The following is a 16,700-nucleotide window of genomic DNA, read 5'->3' as shown; positions in this document are numbered from 1 at the left end:
AGGTTGGGGGTGTTCTTTGGATTGAGTACGGATAAGCTCAAACAGCTTTCTCGGACGATTTTTGGCTAGGTCAAGCTGACGGCTGAAGAAGACTGATTTTGAGCGTTTTATTTTCCTGAAGTAGGCATTTCTCTTTTTCTTCAGGGTTTTTAGGTTCAGTGCAGAGGGAGCTGATCTCCAGGTGCGCTCTGCCATTCGCATGGCACGTCTGTCGTCATTGAGACTCCCGTCGTACCAGGGATTGGAGATTTTTGCGGAGGCTTTTTTTAGCTGCAAGGGTGCGACTTCATTAATTATTGAGGACATAGTATTAAGATAGTGATCAGTCAAGGATTGGACGTCCTTAACGCCAGTAGGAGGAAGTAGTGAATTGCAGCTGTTGGGGGGCAGAGGGTTTGAGTTTAGTTTTTTCATGTCTCTTTTCCAGATTTTGGGCCTGGCGGATTGAACAGGGTTAAATTTAACTTTTACATTGATGAAGAATGTGATAATATGATGGTCTGACCAGTCACAGGGTTGGATAGATTCGAGTTGGATAGAGGCTTCTTTGGAGATGATAAGGTCGAGGATAGAGCCTTTCTTGTGAGTTGGACTATTGCAGATTTGAGTGAGGTCAAGGGCGTTAAGGAAATTCTTCAGACCTTTCACCACCGCATCATTGTGATCGTTCCAGTGGAGGTTGAAGTCACCAAGGTATATTTGTGTGAGTTGTCGCCCGGAGTTGGTTGAGATCATATCCATGATTTGCTGGGAGAAGGTAAGGTTGTCGCCGGGTGGGTGATAAATGCCGTGAAGAGTGCAAATCGGTTTGCCCTCACTGATAATATCGAGGCAGATGTATTCACAGGAGGTTGGGGAGGGTGGGGAGGGGGAAGTTGCTTTCAGGACAGAGAGGTTGCGCCTGTGTATACATGCGATTCCGCCACCTTTTTTATTGTCAGTCCTGTCAAGTCTGGTGATGTGGTAGTTGGGGGGAACCAGAATGTCCATTATAGGTGTAGAAGATTCTGTTAGCCATGTTTCAGTCATGATGATTAAGTCAAGATCCAATTTTAGGATGAGATCGGCGATAGCGAAGGAGTGTTTTGCGGCTGATCTGCAGTTGAGGAGAGTGCATTTGAGACGGGGTGTGTCGAGGGTGGAAGGGGGTTCTAGAGCGAGGGGGACTTTACTCAGGTTACTATGGATAGCTATTCTGTTGTTCAGTGTGGGGGGTCTAAGGGGATTGGAGTGAATCGTAGGAATGGCAGTGAGAGTGTTGGGTGTTTTGCTATGGGGAGCTGGGTCGTAGGAGCGGAGGAGGGCGATTGTGTCGAGGTCCGAGAGAGGATTACAGGAGCGATGGGGGCGGTTTTCGCGGTTGTGAACAGGGATTGTGGTCCAGTGCGGTGGGAGTCGAGTGCGAGAGTTCGCCACCCGGGTGGAGGTCCAGTTGTGATGGGAGGTGATGGTGGAGGCGCGTGCGGGCTGTCTGGGATGTGTGCTGAGTAATTGTTTGATGATGTGAATGTCTTGTTTGATCTGGTGGAGGGTATTGGGTGAGGGGTGACTGGAGTGTGATAGGCAGAGTAGTTGTTGTTTGATGATGTGCATGTCTTCTTTGAGCTGGAGGAGGGAGGTCGTAGTGCAGTCCAGTGTGGGAGATGTGATGGAGGTGGGGATGGGGGGGTCGGGCGTTGTGTTGGGGGTGAGGATGGGAGGGTCGGGCGTGGGTGACAACGGGGAGATGTTGGAGGTGTGGTTGAGAGTATTGGTGGTAGGCGGAGAGTGCAGGGTGGAGGATGGGCGTTTATTAGTGGTGAAGGGGGCGCATGTACGGTAGTGAGGGGTGAGAATGGGGGGGGAGGTGGGATTGTATGTGGTTCTTTGTTGAGGAGTCGTAGTTGAAGAGATAGGGGTAGCGTGTTCTGCGTGGTTGGTTAATGAGTGGAGGTGAGGGCTGAGAATGGGGGGGGACAAAGGGTGGGGTTTATCTGTGAGCTTGTCGATCAGATGCTTAGCTTGATTAGGCGGGATGTGGGTGGGGGCTGTGATGTTATGGGTGACAAGAATGGGAATGTGGGATAGAGTATGGGGGTAGGGGGTACGGCTGGTGTATGTGGGGCCAAGATCAATGTCAGTGATTGAGGGGTGTGGGGTAGCAGCAGTGGATGGGAGCATGGCTAAGGTGCCGGTGGTATAGGAGAGGTGCGTGTCGCTTTGGGGCTGCGCTAGATTAGCGGTGTTGTTGGTATGGGAAGTGGTGTCAGGGGTGAGCGGAATGGTTGTGGTATGAGTGGGGGTCAAGATGTTGGTGGGGGGGGGGTGTGGCTAGTGTGTGAGGGGGAAAGGTCTGAGTCTGTGAATGAGGAATGTGGTGTGGCTACAGTGAGTGGAGGAATGACTGTGGTGACGGGGGTAGAGGAGAGGTGCGTGTCGTTTAGGGGCTGAGCTAAGAGAGAATGGTTGTGATTAGGGGCTGTGAAATCAAGGGTGATAGGACTGAGAGTGCTGTGAGTGCTGTGAGGGGGGGTCCGTGGTTTGGAGAGGTGCTGTATGAAAGTGGGGAACAGGTTGTCTAGTAGTTCCAGGTTCCTGTCTGTGGATTGGATAAGGACAATCCCGTGGTTATAAATAGTGATGGTGGTTCTGCCCGGGAAGAGTTGGGAAGGTGTGATGGTGAGTGTTCGGCCATGAGCGGATTTCCTAGCATTGGAGACGGTGAGTAGGGAGAGGAACGTTTTTCTCCATTGAGCTCTTCGTGTGGTGTGGAAGATGATATCAATGTTTACGGCACCATTGACCGGTGAGAAGTAGGTGTCTGCAAAGGGGGTTTCAGGGTGGGACCTCAGTAGATTGTGTTTAAAGCGTTTTGCAGGGTTTTTGGTGAGTGCGGGTGGGTAGTTGATTTTATATGTGTGCTTGCCGATGAGCTCCATGATATGGTGACGGAATAGGTAGGGGCGTGTGGGTGCCCAGTATACGCCGGTATACGCCGGGAGTAAAAGTGACACAAGTAACAGTGACACAAGTAACAGCCAGGGTATATGAGGTAGTCGTCAACGTAAACAGGGTAGTGAGGTAGTGAGGGTATATGAGGTAGTCGTCAACGTAAACAGGGATAAAAGTTGTAGCAGGAGCGGAAAATAGATGCAGACAATAACTTCCCTGGCACAGGGGCGGTACCGGAGGGCACCCAAAATATGTGCAGTAGTAATCAGTGTGTCCGGGAGGGAACGGTGTAATGAGTGCAGAAACATATGCAGGAATAAAATAAATAAAAAACCTGAATCGAAAGTGACAGAAGTGAGTATGTGTCAGTAGCGAAATACACTTGCACACAAAAGTCAAATGCAGAATAAAGTAGACGTACAATACTAAAAATATACTGGAATAAGGTACCTATGCAAACTGTAAAATACCTGAATCGAAGGTGAGCAATAGTGAAAAGTCAGAAATAGTCAAAAATATGTGAGGTACATGAATTAATAGCCAGATACAATTGATAACAAGAGTCACATGAGACAGGTGGTGCTAAATACAATACCACTGTAGAAGGCAAAAATATAAGGTAGCCCTCGGTGCAGGATACAATTAGGAATATAAAACCACAATAGACTGCAAAAATATATGAGGTAGCCCTCGGTGCAGGATACAGTTGGGAATATAAAAATATAGTACCACTATAAACGGCACAGAGATATGAGGTAGCAATCAGTGCAAGATACAGTTAGGAATATAAAACCACAATAAACTGCAATAAGCATATGAGGTAGCCCTCGGTGCAGGATACAGTTAGGAATATAAAAATATAGTACCACTATAAACGGCACAGAGATATGAGGTAGCAATCAGTGCAGGATACAGTTAGGAATATACAACCACAATAAACTGCAAAAAATATATGAGGTAGCCCTCGGTGCAGGATACAGTTAGGAATATAAAAATATAATAGCACTATAAACGGCACAAATATATGAGGTAGTAATCGGTGCATTACAGGTGCAGATAAAGTGAAAAGTGCTGGATACAGTAAGGGGTATAGTAATATAATATGGTACCACTATGAAAGGCAGACACTATCATAGTCCGACGTGGAAGCGCCAAGTGGTGTACATTGTGCATTGCTCATAGCTTGCTGGAAGGGAGTCTTATCTCTATTTCCGTTGGTCATGCGAGGGGGAGGCAAATTGGGGAGCCTCGCGGCCATCTGGATGCCGAAGGGGATTTATGTCTACAGTTTTATGGCCCCAGCCATTTTGCACAAAGGAGGTAGCTTAAAATGTGTGCAGTTTAATGGCTCCAGCCATATTGCAACAAGGAGGTAGTTAAAAATGTGTGCAGTCGGGTGGGCTGAAATAAATACCTTATGCCTCCATAAGCGTGTTAGGCTTGCCAGCAGGGTTTTGCAGATTCAGTGTTTTAGACAAGTGTCTCAAGGCAGTTATATGTGAGCTGTGTGTTTTTTGCCGCAGGGCTCCAAACCTTCCAGGGTGAGCTCAGACTGACTACCTCCAGAATTCCAAACCTGTGTTTCCTGAGCGGTGGGGTGACTCCTCAGCGAGAATCCATGCCCGGTGCCGGTGGGGGCAGGCTCCTGTCGGCCCCCTAGATCTCGTTTCCCAGGGCTCATTTCATCTGCTACACCGGTCAGTCAGTGGCGCCACACCTCCGGGGGCGCTGCCATGGCCTCATTCAGATCGATCACCCAGCGGTTCCGGCCAGGCAAGGCACCCAACGCATAGCGCCTTGAAGCGGGCGGGAGGGGGGGGGGCTCACTCAGCCCTCCGGTGTTGTGGGGCGGGCGGGCGGGGTCCGTCTCCGTTTTCGTGGCCTCGACCAGCGCCTTGAATCGGGCGGGAGGGGGGGGGCCTCCTTTGATCCTCCAGTGTTGTGGGTCGGGCGGGAGGGGTCCGTCTTCGTGTCCTCTACCAGCGCCTTGAAGCAGGGGGGGGGGGGGTGTTCTCTCGATCCTCCGGTGCTGGGGAGCGGACGGGAGGGGTCCGTCTTCGTGGCCTCGTCCCGGCCAGGCAGAGTATTCCACGACCAGCGCCTTGAAGCAGGCGGGAGGGGGGGGAGGGGGTTCTCTCGATCCTCCGGTGCTGTGGAGCGGGCGGGAGGGGTCCGTCTTCGTGGCCTCGTCACGGCCAGGCAGAACACTCAGCGACAGCGCCTCGAAGCGGGCGGGAGGGGGGGGGGCTCTCTTGATCCTCCGGTGCTGTGGGGCGGGCGGGTGGGGTCCGGCTTCGTGGCCTCGACCAGCGCCTTGAGGCGGGCGAAGGAAGCCTCGGCCGCTTAGCTCAGAATCAGCTCTTAGGTGCTCCGGTGCAGCGGGGTGGTCGGCTTCAGCTACACAGTCCAGCAGCGCGATTGTTCCCGGCACCACAGCCTGTGTCTCCAGACCAGCGCCTTGAGGCGGGCGAAGGAAGCCTCGGCCGCTTAGCCCAGAATCAGCTCTTAGGTGCTCCGGTGCAGCGGGGTGGTCGGCTTCAGCTACACAGTCCAGCAGCGCGATTGTTCCCGGCACCACAGCCTGTGTCTCCAGACCAGCGCCTTGAGGCGGGCGAAGGAAGCCTCGGCCGCTTAGCCCAGAATCAGCTCTCAGGTGCTCCGGTGCAGCGGGGTGGTCGGCTTCAGCTCCTCATCCATGAAGCGGCGGGAGGGGGCCTCTCTGACCTCTGGCGCCGCGGGGGCTCCTCTGCCGGTCGCAGCACTGGTCCGCAGGGAAAAGGAGGCTCGGCAGGCTCCCGGGGCTTCAGCTGCACAGTCCAGCAGCGCGATGGAGGCGATCCGGATTGAGAGACGAGTGGGTTTCAGCCCTCCGCCGTACAAGGTGGAGTGAATAAAAATAAAAATATGCTGGTTGTAATCCTATTACTCTTATGTAGTCTTAGGCAGAGAGAGGCACTGTGGGATTGCTTGCTGTGGGCAGCAATCACACCCCCACCAAGATGGCTGGTACCGGGTATAAATGCCTATTTGGAGAACACTACTGGACATATGGAAGATCAGAACCAGAAGAGGACTGAACTTGCAGTCTGGGACCTGAGAAGAGCCCAGAAGACTGAACCTGCTGTCCCTCTTGAACCCAGGACAAAGAAGCTGACCTCCTGTTCAAGCTACAGGGACATGAAAAGCTACAAGAGGCCTTTACTGCATCTGCACAGCTGACCAGTTCCAACAGGACCTGCCCTGGTCCGGGCGGTTAGATGACCCTGTTGAAGTGAGTCTTGAACCCCAAGGTATTGTATTGTATTGTATTGGCATTTATATAGCGCACTACTTACCCGTAGGGTCCCAAGGTGATTCGACCGCTGCGAAACCCTTCCTGGCTTCCCTGAGAGATGGTCCCTTAATGGGTATCTCCAGGGTGAGACCAGGCATCCCCGGCAGTCTGGTGGGGCCGTTAGTGAAGATGAGGCAAGCTAATGCCCAGAGTTGCCGAGTGTGATCGCTGATCAGAGTGGGCACCGAGGTGAGAGAATTATCGAGTCCGCTGACCCTGGTCCAGAAACCTGCCGCGCCGGGAATCGAACCCTGGTCCCGGGCCGTCCTCTGCTCACGGGTCTGCCGCCTCTAACCAGTGAGCCACACTACTTCACTCCAGGTCTGTCCTGGGACCCTTGGTTTTGTCAAAGTGTACCTAACATATCCTGAAAACTTGAACCCAAAAACCTTTTGGATCTAAAGACATCTGCAGGCTGGGACCAACCTGTCAAGCTGTTTCGACGAAAGTGCATTCCAACTGGCCTTAGTATGCAGGTTGTTCCCACTTGGAAACCCTCTGCAGCAGCAAATCCAGTTCAGCAGGGTCTGTTGGGGATGATATCTGGCCTTGTGGAACATTTTTCGGTTAGAGCCTGCAGCCTTGTCTCGCTGAAAGAATCCAAGCTCCAAAAAAGTGACTAAGTCAGAACGTAGAAATCTTCCCAGGGCGAAGGCGCCAAAAGTATCCGGCAGGCAAGGGAGCTTCACTGGGTGCGGAATTCAAATTTCTCTGGGTCTCAGATTTACTGCGAAAAGGCAACGGCTTCCCCAGAACCTTGTCCAGCAGCTATCTGTTGCATTGGAGCGCTCTGTAGGTACAGCCTGCAGTCTTGTCCCACTGAACATTTTTGACTTCCACTTCAGAGATTAAGTTGGGAGGTAAATATTCCAACCGGCCAAACCTTGTTTCTGTACCTGACCCACGCGTCCTCCAGAAATGGTCGAGCCAGGATACATTTTGATAACATTCACCTGTAATTCCTTCGTTAGAACAAAAAATAGCTTGATGGCTGAAATTCAATCAATGTTGTCAAATTAAAAAAGGTCTTTCAATGAAGATCTTCTAGTTCCTCTGGGTCCATCTATACTTAAGCCTTCTTGACTTTGTCTAAGAAAGACTGAACTATTCCAGCAACGCAAGAGTAAATTGATTGTAAGGACGAAGACGAAATATAATATTCGCCAACCAGGAATACAACTGAGTGTAACTCAAATTGCGCACAGAAAAATGGCCTTGTAGCCTGAAGGCTAGTCTTACATAAAAGAGTTCTTAAACATCAAAAAATGTCAGTGATCAATTCAGAACTTAAATGGCTCAGAGTCCATAATAAGAGGTCTTCTTTCAATACACGCCATATTCATGTGTAAGCAATCTGTTTCAAAGGCAGAGTAATTCCGGTCAGACTATGACAAAACATGAGATGGATAAAAGACAAAATGTTCTTGATCCAGTAGAGCAGAGCCTAAATGGCATCTATAAAACTGCCACTTACCCTTGATTTAATTTTTGCCAATGACAAGAAAATGAAGTAACTCGTACCAGGACAAATACAAATTGGGGTTTCCTACATTAAGTCTCTACTTTAGTCTTTTACTGTCAGAAATAGAAATGAGAATCTGTATCGAAGCTGAAGTTGTTCCATGTGTTACGTTCAATTTGTTGATACAATATTCGCATTTTATCTATTTCATACGTTAGCCACATTGCTAATGTTTCTCATATCTCTCCCCAACATTTCTTGACCTAGGACGTTTTGTAGACATCTGGTATTATGTACTGAGTCCCTGGTGATGGCCTTCAGCGCTGTAACAGGTGGAGGGACAGTTTCCATTCGAAGTTTATGAATGGGACACACTCCAGGGCATACTAATCCTGCCTATTACCAATATAAGTGGATAGATTGAATCTCTTTTTATTGCCTTCTGATACTGTTTGACTTGGAGCATCCATGCAGACGAGTTCACTCACCTGCACCGCTGGGTATGCGCTCTCTTCTCTCGGAGTCTAGGTGATGGATAGACACTCACCTGCACCGCTGGGTATGCGCTCTCTTCTCCCGGAGTCTAGGTGATGGATAGACACTCACCTGCACCGCTGGGTATGCGCTCTCTTCTCTCGGAGTCTAGGTGATGGATAGACACTCACCTGCACCGCGGGGTATGCGCTCTCTTCTCTCGGAGTCTAGGTGATGGATAGACACTCACCTGCACCGCTGGGTATGCGCTCTCTTCTCTCGGAGTCTAGGTGACGGATAGACACTCACCTGTACCGCTGGGTATGCGCTCTCTTCTCTCGGAGTCTAGGTGATGGATAGAGTACGAGTCATCCTCCGTTTTAATTTTCGGTGAACCAATTGATGCAATATCTGCAAACCCAGCAATAAAAAGGAAGTACAGCACAAATGAATGGTTGGGAGAAACAGGTTCTTTGTTCTTCACGTTGTTAAACATAATTATTAACAAGGAACAATAATCAGTGTTGGAAGATCCATTAACGGGAAATGTTGATCTTCCACCCCAACAAATATTTATTTTATACTGGACGTATTCTTTGTTGAGCTGTGCAAGCACATATTTTTCAATCATTTTGCTGAGGAGCGGAAGGGTTAGTGATCGGTCTGCAATTGTTTGGGTCGGCATCCGGCTTTTTGAGAAGGGGGGTGACTTGGTAGGGTTTGAGGGCGGCCGGCATGGATCCGCTAAATAGGGAGGAGTTTGTGATTTTGGTCCATTCAGGAGAGATGATGCGGCTGAGATTGTTTGCAAGTGCCGCAGGGGTGGGGTCAGAGATGTGTGATGTCGGCTTCATGCCGAGGTTGATGGACTGTGAGGATGTTGGTTCAATAGGTAGCTCTAACTGGGAAGTGGGAGAATGCCATGTGTCATGTGCCAATCAATTAATCCAATCAGGGGTTTGTAAAGCATGACTACTCACCCGTGAGGGTCTCAATGCACTGGTGGGGGGAGGGCTGGTCATCCTGGGTCTGGAGTATCATTTGAAGAGCCAGGTCTAAAGGTCCTTCTTGAATTAAGTCAGCGACGCAGATTGGAGGTGGAGGGGCAGGGTGTTCCAGGTCTTGGCAGCGAGGAAGAAGAAGGAACTTCCTCCAGTTCTGGTCTTATCGATCCTGGAGACGGAGGCTAGGGCGCGATAGGCAGATGGGAGTTGTCTGGCGGGTACGAGGAAGGCTAGGTGGTGGTCCAGGTATGCTAGTGCTATGTTGTGGAGAACTTTGTAGGCATGTGTGAGAAGCTTGAAGGTGATTCTCTTGTTGACTGGGAGCCAGTGGAGTTGTCGGAGTTGTTACATGATGTGGCTGTGGCAGGGGATGTCAAGAACCAGTCTGGCGGCTGCGTTTTGAACATACTGTAGTTTCTTGAATTGTTTCGAGGAGAATCCTGGCGTAAAGTGTGTTGCCGTAGTCGAATCTGCTGCTGATGAGTGGGTGGGTGACGGACTTTCTGGATTCTGTGGGGATCCAACTGAATGTCCTTCGAAGCAGGCAGAGTGTGTAGAAGCAGGGTGAGGAAACTGAGTCGATTTGGCGGTTCATTGAGAGCAATGAGTTCGGTATGATGTCAAGGTTGAGTGCGTGGTCCGTAGGGGTCGGTGGAGGTCCCAGATCAGCTGGCCACCAGGAGTCGTCCCAGTCTGAAGTGGTGGGACCCAGGCTGAGCACTTCAGTCTTTTCCGAGTTGAGCTTGAGGCAGCTGTCTTTCATCCAGGTGGCGAGAGTCTTCATTCTGCTCTGGAAGTTGGATCTGGCGGTTGTGGGTTCGTTGGTGAGGATCAGCTGCATGTCATTAGAGTAGGAGACAATGTTGAGTCTGTGGCTTCTGATGATGTCTGTGAGGAGGACCATGTAGACGTTGAAGAGGGTGGGGCTCACGGAGAAACCCTGGGGCACTCTGCAGCTGATCTGTGTAGATTCTGAAAGGAATGGGGGTAGTCTGACTTGCTGTATCCGGCCGGTGAGGAAGGAGAGGATCCAGTCCAGTGCCTTATCGCGAATGCTGGCGTTTTGGAGTCTCATGATTATGGTGCAGTGGGAGACTGTGTTGTAAGCGGCCAAGAGGACCAGTAGGATGACAGCTGCACTCTCGTCTCGGTCGAGGAGGATGAGAATGTCATCGGTGGTAGCGAGGAGTGCGGTCTCCGAGCTGTGGTTGCTTCGGATGCCGGATTGGGAGGAGTCCAGGACGTGGGATGTGTAGGGGAAGAATGATTCTGATAATCAAACTGTACCGTTTGGTTGTCTGGCAATCGAGGGGGCTGACGGGGGTGGAGTTAGTGCAAGCAGGATTTAGAGTAGACTGATTCTTGGGTGGAGGTGAGGGTGCATGGATTAGTTGTCTAGTAGAGGGTGAGGGGACTTGGCTCTCCAATCTGGGGGGGTGGAGGGGCAACCAGATTGCATGGCGGCGCAGAGCTAAGGGAGGTGGCCATCAAAGAGGGTTAGGTTTTGTTTAGAGGCATGGACTAGGATGTTCCAGTTTTTGTAGATGGTCATGGACAATTCTCCGTTGACATTCTGGGAAGGGGATACAGTGAGCTTAGTTCCATAAGGGACATTGGTAGTGCCAATTATGCAAAGTGCTGTTGGACATCTCTCTCCATTTGGCGGGTTTCATAGTATAGAAGATGAAGTCAGTTTTAAAGCCTCCGTGTGCAGGACTGTAGAAGATGTCAGTTATTAGTGTCTATTTAATTCATTTGTGCTTGACATTTTTTGCAGCAGTTTTGCAGAGGTTTCATGAGAACCTAATACGGTATGAGTTGGGGCCATACCTTTCCATGGTGGAGTTGCGGTGTAACATTGGTGTACAGTCCTATTGCACTGACGCCTATTTAGGGCCCTTCTCGGGGGAGGGGATCTGCCAAGATAATTGCCTGTTGCAGCGGAGGGTCGTTCCATGGATTAGGTGAAATGCCTGTTGTCTTTACTGGGGAAGGGGGGCAGGGTCAGAGACGCGTGGAGTGGGGAAGTCGTTCAGGATTTGGTGGGGGGTTACCCGTAAAGTAACTGATGCCTAGATTGCCCAGTAGAACATAACAAAAAAGAAAATGCCAGTACTGATAACGCCGCAGTAACATAAATTCAAACACAGTACTTGAGAAAATATTCAAGACTGGATGCTAGTTAATAGCTTTTATTCTTATTTCTGATTTTATCAAGAGATACTTTTTCATTTTGTGAAAACAAACATGTAAAAAACAATTTAATGACCAAAATCAAAACTAGGGGTAATCATTCATCATATCACTCATATCACAACCATACGATAAACAATCATTCATGGGGAGAAGGGGTGCACTGAATAAGAGAGCTACAAAATTTATCAAAACATACAATATTTACAATATAATACAATACCATACATAAGACAAGAAAAGCCAATGTCTGCAAAACACTTATATAATACTTTCTTTTGAAAGACAATCAATTTTAACGTACATTCCTATAGTTAAGTATATAAAAATACTTTTTGAATCTTTAGAAAAAGGATAATGTACAAGAATTAGTGATAAGCAACAATTATCATAGCATTCACGCTTATCACTGGAGCAGACAGTAAGGTGGCTGGGGCCTACGCGTTTCGAATCCCAATGACTTGTAGGGATTCTCTTCAGGGCCTTTAGGGTTCTCTTCTGTATTTGGAGAATGAATAATCTCAAGGTGGGGATTGGTTGACACGGTTGGATGGTGGTAGACCTAGTGAAAAAAATGTGGGAGACCGCGTCTATAGAGGCTGTCCGTTTTTCGTCACTGGACGCGTCAAAATGCGTTGTTCTCGGAGAGATAAAGTAGCACTTGTTCACGGAAACCTTCTGAAAAAGAGACTTTCAACGCGTTGCTCATCGGCATAACAAGTCAGCTACGTGTGACCACGGTGGGTAAAACACATGGTTGTTTTAAGTTCAAGGCGCCTGTGGGCGGCACATCTTTGTTCAACGCGGTCAGCGGTGGATATTAAATAATTTCGATCAGGGCGAGTTTTCCAAAAGGCAGCGTCCAAGACAGCACTATACACCGGCTACTGCGCAGGAGCCGGTGTATAGTGCTGTCTTGGACGCTGCCTTTTGGAAAACTCGCCCTGATCGAAATTATTTAATATCCACCGCTGACCGCGTTGAACAAAGATGTGCCGCCCACAGGCGCCTTGAACTTAAAACAACCGTGTGTTTTACCCACCGTGGTCACACGTAGCTGACTTGTTATGCCGATGAGCAACGCGTTGAAAGTCTCTTTTTCAGAAGGTTTCCGTGAACAAGTGCTACTTTATCTCTCCGAGAACAACGCATTTTGACGCGTCCAGTGACGAAAAACGGACAGCCTCTATAGACGCGGTCTCCCACATTTTTTTCACTAGGTCTACCACCATCCAACCGTGTCAACCAATCCCCACCTTGAGATTATTCATTCTCCAAATACAGAAGAGAACCCTAAAGGCCCTGAAGAGAATCCCTACAAGTCATTGGGATTCGAAACGCGTAGGCCCCAGCCACCTTACTGTCTGCTCCAGTGATAAGCGTGAATGCTATGATAATTGTTGCTTATCACTAATTCTTGTACATTATCCTTTTTCTAAAGATTCAAAAAGTATTTTTATATACTTAACTATAGGAATGTACGTTAAAATTGATTGTCTTTCAAAAGAAAGTATTATATAAGTGTTTTGCAGACATTGGCTTTTCTTGTCTTATGTATGGTATTGTATTATATTGTAAATATTGTATGTTTTGATAAATTTTGTAGCTCTCTTATTCAGTGCACCCCTTCTCCCCATGAATGATTGTTTATCGTATGGTTGTGATATGAGTGATATGATGAATGATTACCCCTAGTTTTGATTTTGGTCATTAAATTGTTTTTTACATGTTTGTTTTCACAAAATGAAAAAGTATCTCTTGATAAAATCAGAAATAAGAATAAAAGCTATTAACTAGCATCCAGTCTTGAATATTTTCTCAAGTACTGTGTTTGAATTTATGTTACTGCGGCGTTATCAGTACTGGCATTTTCTTTTTTGTTATGTTCTATGAAGGCTCAGCCATACTGATTAGAGCCAACCCTTAGTTGTTTATTGGTTAGATTGCCCAGTAGCACCTGTGTGCTCATTTTCTCGAGTTCATTAATGGTCAAGGTGTCAACGGCTAGTGGCTGAGGTAAGGTTTGTATCATATCATATCGTATCATGTCATATCAAAAGGATTTGTAGAGTATGGCTTATCATCCCGGGCAGTATCCAGGCGGTAAGTATGAGCCGTTTATTCGAACAGCCAGGTCTTCAGTGGCATAGAGGATGAGTTGGGGGTCGTCTGTGTATGAGAGGACTTTGAATCTGTGGCTGCGGACGATGTTGGTTGGCAGAGTCATGTAGAAGTTGAAGAAGGTGGGGCTGAGTGAGGAGTCCTGGGGGACGCCGCAGATGACGTCCTTGGCTTTGGAGGTGTAGGGTGGTAGACAAATTCTTTGAAAAAATGAGGTGATTAGCTTGAGTACGTCGCCACTGATGCTGATGTGGTGAAGTCTGTTGATCGGGATGTGGTGGGACACGGTGTCAGAGGCGGCAGAGAGGTCGAGAAGGATAAGGGCAGCGGATTCTCCACAGTCGAAGATGGTTCTGATGCAGTCTGTTGAGGCTATCAGGGCCATTTCTGTGCTGTGGTTGGATCAGAAGCTGGATTGGGAGGTGTCTAGTAGGTTGTTTCTCTCCAGGTTTTCTGTGAGCTGGTGGTTTATGGCTTTTTCAAGGACCTTCACAGGGAATGGGAGGAGTGAGATGAGGGGGGTAAATCTTGAGGTCGTTGGGGTCTGCGTGGGTTTCTTTAGGAGGGGTATCACTTCTGTGAGTTTCTATGTTTCTGGGAAGGTGGCGGTGTTGATGGCCGCTTTGAGGATGTAAGTGAGCGGAGGGCAGATGTCCTTCCATCCTAGGTTGAAGGTGTGGTGTGGGCAGGGGTCTTTCGGAGTGCCTGAGTGTAAGGGAGTCATGATGGTCGCGGTGGTCTCAGTGTTGAGGGGGGTCCAGTCGGTGAGGTGGTTGTGCGGGATGTCGGCAGGAGTTGTGTGGAATGATCTCCATTCATTGAGCGTTGAAATTGCTGTAGATGTCTGATATCTAGTTGTGGAAGTGGTTCAACAGGGCGTTGCAGAGGTCCTGTGTGGGGTTGTGTTTTTGACGGCTGCTGGGGCAGAGAGCTCTCTAATGATGTTGAATAGTTCCTTTGAGTGGCTGCTGCTGGTTTCGATGCGAGTGGCCAGGGTATCTTTTTTGGCTTCTTTGAGGGAGCAGTGATATCCTCTGAGGGTGAACTTTAGTGCGGTGTGGTGTTTCTGCTGGAGTGCCTTTGTCGCTCTATTCATTTGCATTCTCAGATGGTGTGTTTGTTGGACCTCTTGGTGTTGGGTGGTTTGATGGGGGAGATGCTGTCTGCGCTTGTTTGTAGGCCAGTTTGCCGGGGAGGACTAAGCAGTTCTAGCGTTAATAACATGGGTACGACATCAGGGTAAACCTGTACAGCATACATTGGACAGGCAGGGACACTACTGCTGATATGAAGTATAGTAGGGAAAGATCACAACGTGGACAAAAGACAACATCAACATGAAATCACAGTGTATGCACACAAGACAATATTGGTGGGCAGAGTCAGCTTGTACGCATATGGAAGAGTCTATGCACAGAAACACAATAAATGCTTAGGGTAATGGTGCAGTCGTTCAATACCAGGGACTAACATTGATAAGCACCGAACCAATAATGGCATAAGGCGGACAAGAGCCTAGTTCATACATATTTTATTTTTATTTATTTATGGGCTTCTATAGCGCTGGAATCGACTCCAACGGAGTATCTCTGCGCTGTGATACCAAAATAGAGTCTAAATAAATATGCAGATGAGGGGTAAGGTCTAGATTTTATCAGTGAACAGCAGAGTTTTCAGTTGCTTCCTGAATTTTAAATGGTCTGTGCAGAGCCTGAGGGCCAAAGGCAATTTGTTCCATAGTGTAGGCCCTGCAACAGATAGAGCTTTCCCTCCATGTCTGGTTTTTTTTGCACGAGGTACTGCCAGAAGAAAATTCTCACTAGATCTCAACGATCTGGAGGGAATGTAGGGAGTAAATTTCTGCTCCAGATATGTAGGGCCATTTCCGTTTAAGCATTTATGGATAATGCAACATATCTTGAATTTGGCTCTTTGTCGGATGCTCAACCAGTGTAGTTTCTGTAATAGAGGTTTTGATGCTGTTCTTGGGGGAGCATTTAGGACAAGGCGAGCTGCCGTATTCTGGACCACCTGGAGCCTATCCAGAACTCCTTCATTGGCAGAAGGAGCAGTCCATTACAGTAGTCAATGCGACTCAATATAAGGGCTTGCACCAAAGTTTTTCTGAAGGAATCCGGTAGCAGTGGGAATATTCTGCGCATCATGCTGATGATGTGGAAGCATGAGCCAGCTACCATGTTACTGTGCTGTTTGAGAGAAAGGTCGTGATCAAGGCGTATCCCTAGATTTTTGACAATTTGTTTGGGCTCCGGAACAGTACCAAGGTCAGATGGCCACCAGTCAAGGGTCCACAGTAATTTGGCATCTCCAAACAGCATTACTTCCGTCTTGTTGACATTGCACTGTAGGAAGTTCGTGGACATCCACTGTGCGACGGCTTTCATGCCAGCGGAGAAGGAGTTTATTATTTCTGTGGTGAGATTTTGAAAGGGGAAGAGGAGCTGCGTGTCATCCGCATACGACACAGGGATGAAACCAAATTTGCGCATCACTCTTGCCAGGGGTGCCACGTAGATGTTAAAGAGTGTTGAGCTCAAACAGGAGCCCTGTGGCACCCCTTTCGTAATCTCTACCTCAGTTGATCTGTATTTACCCATGGTGACAGTCTGGGTCCGATCCGTAAGAAAGCTCCTCAGCCAAGCAAGGGCCATGTTTTTAACCCCTACGTTCGACAACCGGTCAATAAGGATGTTATGTGACACGGTGTCGAACGCGGCTGAAAGGTCTAATAACACCAAAATTACTGAGTAGCCTTTGTCCTGAAACATATGCAAATCGTCAGTGACAGACAGGAGGGTGGACTCTAAGCATGTGCCATCATCAAAACAGTGTTGTAGTATAGTAAAACTTGTAGGCCTAAGAAACCGTATATGTCCAGAAACACTGTGAAACACATAGGATAATGATACAGTTGCACAATAAAAGCAGTAGATGTGGACAGGTTCAAGCACCGAACCAATAATGTTGTACGGTAGACAAAACCAGGATTAGATGTAAGTATGATTAAACATCAGGCCAGTATTGGCATATGGTAAACAGAATACTTTAACGTTGTGAGTGACAGTATGTGCATGGAAGTATAGTGAGCGCGCCGGGTAGCAGTGTAGGTCCACAGTACCAAGTTTTGACCTAGCTGTGTTCCGGCATCGAAATCTGCTCT

At 48.3% G+C, this 16,700-nt stretch overlaps 1 protein-coding gene across 1 annotated transcript in view; it reads right to left on the bottom strand.

The window, feature by feature from the left end:
* The window catches only part of LOC147669056 (uncharacterized), a 139,706-nt gene that overhangs the window by 90,143 nt on the left and 32,863 nt on the right, over positions 1-16,700 (bottom strand). The window contains exon 5 of the mRNA XM_086948256.1: positions 8,511-8,612. Within this exon, the coding sequence (XP_086804382.1) occupies positions 8,511-8,612 (102 nt within the window). The remainder of the gene's footprint in view (positions 1-8,510; positions 8,613-16,700) is intronic.

The sequence above is a fragment of the Lissotriton vulgaris genome, unplaced genomic scaffold (genome assembly GCF_964263255.1).
Source record: "Lissotriton vulgaris unplaced genomic scaffold, aLisVul1.2 SCAFFOLD_1037, whole genome shotgun sequence".
In the NCBI taxonomy this organism is placed as follows: Eukaryota; Metazoa; Chordata; class Amphibia; order Caudata; family Salamandridae; genus Lissotriton; species Lissotriton vulgaris.
Note: the sequence above shows the minus strand (reverse complement) of the source record. Positions and strands in the feature narration are given on the sequence as shown.